We start from the raw sequence: 9,758 nt of genomic DNA, 5'->3' as shown, positions 1-9,758 counted from the left end.
GAAGGTAAAGGGACCTCTGACCATTAGGTCCAGTCATGGCCGACTCTGGGGTTGCGGCGCTCATCTCACTTTATTGGCCGAGGGAGCCGGCGTACAGCTTCCAGGTCATGTGGCCAGCATGACTAAGCCACTTCTGGCGAACCAGAGCAGTGCACGGAAACGCCGTTTACCTTCCCACCGGAGCAGTACCTATTTATCTACTTGCACTTTGATGTGCTTTTGAACTGCTAGGTTGGCAGGAGCAACGGGAGCTCACCCCGTCGTGGGGATTCAAACCGCCAGCCTTCTGATCGGCAAGTCCTAGGCTCTGTGGTTTAACCCACAGCACCACCCGCATCCCATAATAGCCATAGTCACTCCCAATAAGGGAGTGGGTGGGTTCAACCAAGACGTCGGGCACATGACACAAACCACTTCTTGGGTGCAAGCAGCCTAATCTCAAACAGTATTTTTTGGGGGGTGGGGAGAGATCTAAATGTGAGTTTGCCCTAAGAACAGGCAATTGGTAGCCAAGGGCTTGGTATGATTCCTAGTGCACTACTGGTTCCAAAAACAACCCCTTATTATATTCTCTAGGCTAACTTTTGCCAGCCTGGTGCATTCCAGATGTTTGGCACACCACCTCACTACGGTTATGGTGGAAACGGTAGTCCAGTATATCTGGTGGGCACCAGGTTGGCAAGGCTTGTCCTTGATACTTGGCCTGAGATCTGGTCTGTAGATTCAGCAGGAGCTGATAGAGGCCCTGAGGTGGTAGAACCTGTAGCATCCTAGAGTCATAGAGTTGGAAGAGCCCATGTCGGTCCTTTATGTGCAACCTTCTGCAGTGCAGGAATCTTTTGACCAGCGAGGGGCTCCAACCCACAATGCTGAGATTAAGAGTTTCATGCTCTACCAAGAGTCAAACTAAAGGCAAGGGAGCCATTTTAAAGCCACCCCACCCCACAAAAAAGGCAGCCTGCAAGTAAAAAAAATAAAATAAAGGCAGATACGACACTTGAAGAACAATTTTTTCTCTTAAACTCCTGGTTACTATACTATTGTTCTACTTGCAGGCAAGCAATACACACACACAGAGAGGAAGCATTTAAAAATGGAATCCCCACCCCAACCCGTAGTCTTAACTAGTACATTCCATTCTTTCCCCCACCTCAAGGAATTCTACCACCTCCTTCCCATCTGTTCAACAGTTTATTTATTCCATTTTCACAACTTTCCCCTAACAGTTAAGTTCCACGTTATATTCTTCTGGGACTGTAATGGAAAACAGTGCAAGTTTTAAACTGTTCCCCCCCCCACCCCAAGTTATTATTATTATTATTAGAAATTTTAATTGTATTATTACTGATATTTTGAGCTCCTTGGAAGAAGGTGCGGCAAATAAATGCAACAAAAATTAATAAATAAGTGTGGGAGTAGCCACACTCAGTCTTGGCCACCCCCATCAGAGTCACGCAGCTCATGGAGTATCGGCCAAGTGTGACCTTGGGTCAAGAAAGTTTAGCCACTGCTGTTCTGCAGGCTGATCTGAACCTCTGCCCAAAGCCTGCGCATGTACAGCCTTATGTGTAGAATTACTGCCCTCCCGCATTGCAATGGCTTCCTCCCATATTATAACCACAGGTATTATTTTATGGTCCAACAATGAACACCTTGGAGGAAGTCAAGTTTGATTGATTTGCCCTTCCTACCTGCAACAATTTGCAAGAACCCTCAAATGACTTCTGAAGCTCACAGGTCTCAACCATGTATGTGTAATACACAAAGTTGCTCTTTAAAAGTTACCCTATTGTTAGCCAGGGAAATAAAAGTGCTGGACCTTAATCTATCATTGGCTGAGCACCTTCAAGGTCTTCTTTCTCCTTTGTTGTAGATAATGAAACCAGCGGCCTTCTTTTGTGACATTCGCTCAACAAAATCAAACTTCTGTAGGGCATGATTCATATACCTACTTTGTTTTCTCTGAATCTCACCTCCCCCCACCCTAAGATCAAGGATAACCAAACTTCCAACAATTGCAGGGAAAGCCATAGCAGAGGATATGCTTTGCATGCCAAAAATCCCAGGTTCAATCCATGGCTCCTCCAGGTAGGACTGGAAAAGACTCCAGATGACAGCCACTGCCAGTCAGTGTAGATGTGGGGCACCTGTTGCCCTCCAGATGTGTCATGGATTGGTTGGACACAGAGGAATGGTGGAAGGAACCAGCTGGAGAGCTGCCAAGGGAAGAAGGCTCAGAGCCAGGAAGGACGACAATGAGTGGTCAGAGGATGCAGCGGAAGAAGACTGGGAGGAGGCAAAGCAGGGAGTTGAAGAGGTAACAGGGCTTCGTGAGCAGGGAGATTCTGTGTCAGAGGGAAGTCCAGAATCAGGAGAGGATGGAGGCCAAGAGGCAGAGATAAGTCAGGCTGGTGAAGAAGCCAGGGTGTCCCCCTCCTGCTGCAACAAGCTCCCCTCCGTGCTGGTCTCCCAGAACCAGGAGAGGCATGAAGCAGGAGGAGCAAAGGCTGAGTCTCAGATTGCTTGGGGAAAACCCTAGAGAGGAGGAGACTTCGGCAGCTGTTGGAAGGCAGGGACTTTTAGGCGCCACCCAGTGAACCAGTTCTGGCACAAGAGGCTTAATGACAGCCAGGTTTTCATCCATATTTTAGATGGCTAGTTCCATTGGCACTCAGCTTGCTTCTGAATTCCAGGCCCCATCTGTACCAAGCATTTAAATCAGTGCCGTGCCACTTTAAACAGTCATGGCTTTCCCCACAAATCCTTGGGAACTGTAGTTTGTTAAGGGTGCTTAACAAAGGAGGCTCTTAGTCATCTTGCAGAGTGACAGTTCCCAGAACGGCTTAACAACCAATCGGCTCCTGGAACTGTCGCTCTGAGAGGGGAGCAGGCGTTTCTTAACAACTCTCAGTTCCCTCAGCAAACTACAAGTCCCAGGGTCCTTTTGGGAAGCCCTGGCTGTTTGAAGTGGTATGGTGCTGCTTCAAATGTATAGTGTGGGAGGGGGGAGCACATTATCTCATCACTATCATTTTTGAAAGAACGAAAACCTCCTGTCAGGGAAAGGTCTGAGCAGACGGGTTCTCACTTTCCGTCTCTCTCGTTTGTCCTTATAGGCAATAAGTTCTCTCCCGCATGTGCTGGGGCACTGCTATCTTGCGTCTGGGTTTACGCCCTCATCTTTGCAGTGGCCCCTCTGGCCAACTGGGGCAGCTATGGGCCAGAGCCCTACGGGACAGCTTGCTGCATCAAGTGGAAAGTGTCCACCAGAGAAACGAAGTTCTACATCGGGGCCCTCTTTGTCTTCTGCTACATCATCCCTTGCCTCCTGATCCTCATCTCTTACTCCCTCATCCTTTGGACTGTGAAAGTGTCCCGAAGAGCCGTCAGGCAGCATATGTCCCCACGGACCAAAGCCAACAGCGTCCACACGCTGATCGTTAAGGTAAGAGAACTAGATTGGGAACAAAGGCATAGGTGGGCACATTATTGTTATAACCATCACCATGTGTAAGTGTAACCTTCAAGTTTTTTCCTGACGTCTTAAAACTCCCCTGTGCTGGGGTCGCCAGTGTGACGCCAGCCAGCACCTCCTGCAGTGCCTCTGAATGGTCTCAGTAAATACCATGTCGAAAATCCACAGGGCATGAGAAACTGCTTTCTCTTTCCAATCAGTGCCTGTTCCTTTTTCTCTCTCTCTTTTTTGAAATAATTTTTATTTGATTTTACAAATACAAAGTTATAAAAATCCAAACATATATCCATATACAGAGATTACTCCAAATCTCACGACTTCCCCTCACCCCCTCCATGGGGTCCCATTTTGAACATTTGCAACTGCATATTCTTCCATATGCTAACTTATATCAATCCATACGGTCCATGGTATTTGTTACACTGCAAGTGGAATCAAAATCCTGCCAACGTTTCCATCTGCTTACAGTGGTCTCCTAAATAACTTGCAAGTTTTTCCCATTCTTTTTTAAAGTTTTTGACCTCTTGGTTCCTGAGTTTTCCAGCCAGTTTTGCCAAGCTGATGGACTATGCCGAAATGGCAGCCAGTGCCTGTTTCATACCCATCAACAACTTGAGTGCCAAAACCAGGATGCACAGCTTCCCATCTGAGCTCCTGCATGAGTCATGTGACCTGCGCAAGATGTGCTTTTTCAGGGCCGTGCTCACAAAAATGCACATTTTGGGGAGCTCCGTGAGATTGTGGCCCTGAAAAAACACTTTTTTCCCAGGTGAAATTGCACAAGATTTTGGCACCCAAAACAGCCGCCATGCTCTCGTGTGAGAAAACGGAATGTCCCCCTTTTTTTGTGGGACACTTGTGGGTTATGCTGTTTGTGCTGGCTCAGGCTACATTCACACCAAACATTTTAAAACACGGCTTCTCCCAAGGAATTCTGGGAGCTGCAGTTTGTTGAGGGTGCTGAGAGTTGCTAGGAGAACCCTGTTCTCCGCAGAGAAATGCAATCCCCAGAGTGGTTTAACAATCAAGAATTGTAGCATTTAGTTGGAGCCCACCCTGTGGCTTTCCAGATCTTGTTGGTCAGCCCCTGACCATGGACTGAGCTGGCTGGGGCTGATGGGAATTGAAGTCCAACACTTGGAGGTGCTCTAGGTTCACCATCCCTGGCCTAGAGTGCATAAACTTCCATATGGGCACATAATATTTGATGGCAGCCATTTGCTTGCTTCTAAATAGTGCACCTGATTTCCATGGCATCCTCACCACAAGTAGAAATGCAGCCTTTGGTCCTTACTTGTGCCGACAGTTTGTTCTTTCAGAACCCCTTGGGGACAAAGTATAACGAATCTCCAGCACAGAGTATTATTACTTTTTTTCCAAAAAAAAGTTTCACCCACACATATTTCCTGTATGCCATATGGTGGCGGGTGGGGGAGCAGGGAAGTGATACATGCTCTGGAGTGAGCAAAAGTAAAATATAACCGGGCTCTTCTATCACACCGGGATGATTTGCTCACTCATGTTGCACGGCTGTCTGTCACGACTTGACAACTTAATTTAACTGTGCATACACCTTACCCTCCTGATTTGCAAGCGTTTTGTCATCGGTAGATTAAGGGCTGCTTATCTGAAAAAGAAGAGGAGCTCCAGGGCTTGTTTATAATCCAGCCGAGTGCACTAACCAATTCACAGGTTCAGTTAATTAACTCATTAATTACAGACTAATGCAATTAATATACACATGCACAGAATATTATTTGCAGCCGCAATGTATAGCTTCTCATCAGAGGTGAGAGAGGTCGGTTGGCTGGCTTGCTTTTCTTTTTTTTTGAAGACAGCTGGTGCTATTTGATGGTATCCTGCTTCTAAGGTGAGATAATTAAAAAGCAAACTAGTTTATCATACACAAGGAAGGGTCGTAGCTCAGAGTTGGAGCGTCTGCTATGCATGCAGAAATTCAATCCCTGGCTTCTCCAGGCAAGGCTGGGAATGTCCCCTGCCTAAAACCCTGGAGAGACCCTGCCAGTCAGTGTAGACAAGTACTGAGCTCCATGGATCAATGGCCTGACTCAGTAAAGGGCAACTTCCTATGTTCCTATTGGACTCGCTGGGTTGCTGGGTTCAAGGAGTTGATTTTCAAAATTATGTCCTTTCCTCTGGAAAGACGCTTGCCCACATTGGATGGAGGTGACACTTAAAAAGGGAGAAACCCTGAGTCCCCTCCTTCATCATGCTGATACTTTCATAATTCCCTTCCATGATACAGACTGCAACAGATTAATCTCGCACCAGCACCTCCTTGGGCATATTGTTGTTGTTGTTGTTGTTTAGTCGTTTAGTCGTGTCCGACTCTTCATGACCCCATGGATCAGAGCACGCCAGGCACTCCTGTCTTCCACTGCCTCCCGCAGTTTGGTCAAACTCATGCTAGTAGCTTCGAGAACACTGTCCAACCATTTCGTCCTCTGTCGTCCCCTTCTCCTTGTGCCCTCCATCTTTCCCAACATCAGGGTCTTTTCCAGGGAGTATTCTCTTCTCATGAGGTGGCCAAAGTATTGGAGCCTCAGCTTCACGATCTGTCCTTCCAGTGAGCACTCAGGGCTGATTTCCTTAAGAATGGATAGGTTTGATCTTCTTGCAGTCCATGGGCATATTACCTACCTAAAAACTGGATTAATCTGCATCCTTTCCCCTGGGGAAATGGGGGGGGGGGGGATGCAGTTCTGTGAGGAAGTTATGAACGTTTAACAAAGAACTCTCAGCACTCTCATCAAACCACAGTTCCTTGAATTCTTCGCGGAAGCTGAGAAAATCCCATTCCTTTAAAGCTAAGTGCTCATCCGCACAGGAGTTTAACATGGATTCGAAGCTGCTTGTAGCTCAAGGTTTGTTGTTGTTGCATCCACATTATGTCCTCATCTAAGCAGGAATCCGCCCTCCCTCCTCTCTGCTTAAATTTTAATCTTCCCAATCTGCAGATAAGCCTCTGTCTGCCTGGACATTATTTGCCCTCGCAATGTGTTCCTTGGTGGGCTGCTCACTCTATATTTTGCGGAGCTGGGTGAAGTACACATTTTTGTTTTAAATGGTTTTGTGTCTGATATAAGTTTGGAGTGCAGTTCTCTCTGTGTGTGTTGTGAGCTGCAGAGCTTTGTACTGATTCATCGCAATATCTGCAGATCTTACGGTAACTCCTTACCAATATGCCATGACGCTCCACATGCAGAGACAGATTAATACATGTGCTGCAAATGGTGTATGAGCAAATTCGACAGTGGATGAGCCATGGAGTCTTGGCATGGGGGAAAGTGCCTGCAGGCTGTTCTACCATTTTCAAATTGGTTGTTGTTATGTACTGAAGTTCTCACCCTGGGCCAGCAGGGGATACTGTAGAGAGTTTTCACTCAGGTCCACATATGCAAATAAGGAATTGAAAGTGACGTTCAGTGATTGGATAGTTACAGAAAGTGATTACTGTTGTGTTGTAGTGGAGCTCTATATAAGCAGGCTGGCCGAACCCTTCAGTTCAGTTCTGTTCTGGCCTGTGAATAAACAAGAGCTGTTTGAAGAATCACTGTGTCGTCTGATATGTTCACCCACAACTTAACAGTTGTCCTCTCTCTCTTCCAGCTTAGTGTTTCTGTGTGCATTGGATTTCTTGCTGCGTGGACCCCCTACGCTATTGTTGCCATGTGGTCAGCGTTTGGCGACGCCAGCCAGGTGCCCGTCTTGGCCTTTGCCCTCTCTGCTGTGTTTGCCAAGTCTTCGGCAACCTACAACCCTCTGGTTTATCTGTTCTTCAAGCCCAACTTCCAGAAGTTCCTCTCCAAGGACCTCTCCCTGTTGCAAGCTGTCTGCGCCGTCTTCTGCTGCAGCCGGCCAAGGGTTATCACCCTCCAGTCCTTCCACACCCGAGATGGCCGGGCTTCCATGAAGTTCTCCACCGCTTTTACCGACCACCGTGGATCCTGCAGGAACTGCACGGACACTTTTGAATGTTTCAGTAACTATCCCCGGTGCTACAGGCTCTCTCCGAAGTCGGACACGACCGCCAAGGCCAAGCCGCTGGCGATCCTGGCAGACGGAACGACTTGCCGGCCAAGTCTGAAGAGAACCGTGCAGGTCATGGTGCTCGTGACAAGGAAGAAGACCGGGATGGGGACTAGGAGTGTGGCTGGGGATGTTCTGCCTTCAAATATTGTCAGAGATCTTATGTGAGCGAGGGTTCGAAGGCAGGGGGAGCCCCCTTTCTGCCTAGACCAATCAGGAATGTTTGGTTGCCATTTCAAAATCCATTTTCTTCTCCATATGTATAGTTGTTTCCAAAGTGTGCTTTGCAGGCTAGGAGATACTGCAAATCTTACACCAGCATTCCTCACCCCTCTCAGAATTCCCCTCCATTGTTTCTTTAAACAGCTGCAATTTTGTGCCAACAATTTTGCACCTGTTTCCCACCCCCCCAAAAAAGATCAATAATGCAGAGCCAAAAAATAAATAAAAATCCTGCCTCTTTATAGGTTCCATTTGGCATTTGAGATGTCACAGTGCCACTACAGGCAACTCCCCACTTGCGCAAGATGTCCTTGTGCATAACTGCGCATGCGCACAACATCTCTTTGGACTCGGGAGGGAATCCTCATTAGGCAGAGGCACAATGGGGCTTTTGTTGAGGCTGCTCAGCTGACACGCAGCAGTTCAGCTGACCTCACACATCAGTTGTTAGGCGGGGAGGCTGAGCAGCCTCAACAAAGCCCCGCTGTCCCTCTGGCTCCTGTGGAGACCCTCCCTGGACAACACACATTTCACTTATGCACACGGAGCCCCAGAACATAACCCCTGCATAAGTGGGGAGTCCCCTGTATTGATGTGAGGCATAAATTTGAGTTTTGGTTCCACACCTGTGCAGTCTGCAGCATGCTAACGTTCACTTGCACAACTAACGTTCAGGTCAATCCAAGCGGTTGCTATTGGAGGCAGGTACAATTAACCGCTCGCATAATTGGACTGTAAAAGATTAATCCAATCGAGCTGTGTCAGCTGCAGCTCAAATGCAGAGGATCAGATCATCAGAGGTGTGCAAGGCCATGTGGATTGGTTGAACATCCGTTCAGCCAACCCATGCCTTCGGAACAGCAGGCAGGTGCAACGGCTCGTACAGTCATGTTGTTCATGTCTACAGTGGTGTCACCGTTAGGTTCTCCTCTGCCCCACAGTTCTCCTTTTAAAAGTTCATCCTGATCCAGCTGCAGGTGCAGACACAGCCCGTACTCATCTAATTCCCTACAGCGGGGAACCTGAGGCCCTTCAGATGTTTTGGACTACAACTCCCATCATCCCCTGCCGGCACAGGGGCTGATGGGAGTTGTAGTCCAAAACATCTGAAGGGCCTCTAGTTGACGAAGACTGTCCTGCAACATCTTTCTCTCCCTGTCCCTCTGTTGTTACGCACACTTTCATGGTTAATTTTTAAAAAAACAACAAAAAACTGAAGGAACACAACTCTCTCTAAAGGCATTAGGGTGGGAAGCTAAGAAATCTGAGGTGCTATTCCAACCAACTTCTCACCCTGACTTCTGTGGTCTCCATTCAGTTGTGGAAACACACAGCGAAGGTGCTTCGTTTCCCTCTCTTGCATCTGAGGGGGAATGACGATATCCCTCTACCTCACAGGAGAGGCTTGTTTAGTAGATGAAGCAACCTCATGTTTACAGTGCTTTGTACACGACAGCATTCAGTATTGCTTCATCTGATTTTCCGAGGCCATCAATACTGCAGAACGCAACAACCGCTTGTGGCCCAGAAATAAAGGCTCGTTCTACATGGAAGAATTATGACCAATGGATATTAGTCCATGCCCAAACAAGGCATAGAAGATACTGGACTCCAAGGACACAGCATCCTTTCTGGCCGGACTGCAGTCTGGGTTTCACGACGAGCTCGCCCAGCGTTTTTGCCGTCGTTTTAACAATAAAAGAAGGCAGGACATTCCCAACAACTGAGGGGCCAGAGGTGAGAAAAATCGTTTTCAATGACAAGGCCGTTTGTACCGCCCCTCAGTGAGTCAATGAGAGCAATCCCGTCAATTTCAGTCTGGCACAAATGAAGAAAGCTAACCTCAAAGGAAAACCACCACAGCTATCAAACTAGCTAGGACTCTTTTGGAAGCAGGTCGTTGTGGCAAGAGACAAAGGCAAGAGACTGCTAACAACCTAGAATGTTCTCTCTGGCTAGTGCACGCCGATGCCCTGCTTCTCAGACTCCATCTGGTGAAAAGGTACAGTTG

General features: G+C 47.7%; 1 protein-coding gene across 1 annotated transcript in view; it reads left to right on the top strand.

The window, feature by feature from the left end:
• LOC114599625 (opsin-5-like) overlaps positions 1-8,760 on the top strand; it is a 27,577-nt gene extending 18,817 nt beyond the window's left edge. The window contains exons 4-5 of the mRNA XM_077928088.1: positions 3,117-3,445; positions 7,106-8,760. Coding sequence (XP_077784214.1) covers positions 3,117-3,445; positions 7,106-7,693 — 917 coding nt within the window. The 3' untranslated portion in view covers positions 7,694-8,760. The remainder of the gene's footprint in view (positions 1-3,116; positions 3,446-7,105) is intronic.
• The last annotated feature ends 998 nt before the right edge of the window (positions 8,761-9,758 follow it).

The sequence above is a fragment of the Podarcis muralis genome, chromosome 5 (genome assembly GCF_964188315.1).
Source record: "Podarcis muralis chromosome 5, rPodMur119.hap1.1, whole genome shotgun sequence".
NCBI lineage: Eukaryota > Metazoa > Chordata > Lepidosauria > Squamata > Lacertidae > Podarcis > Podarcis muralis.
Note: the sequence above shows the minus strand (reverse complement) of the source record. Positions and strands in the feature narration are given on the sequence as shown.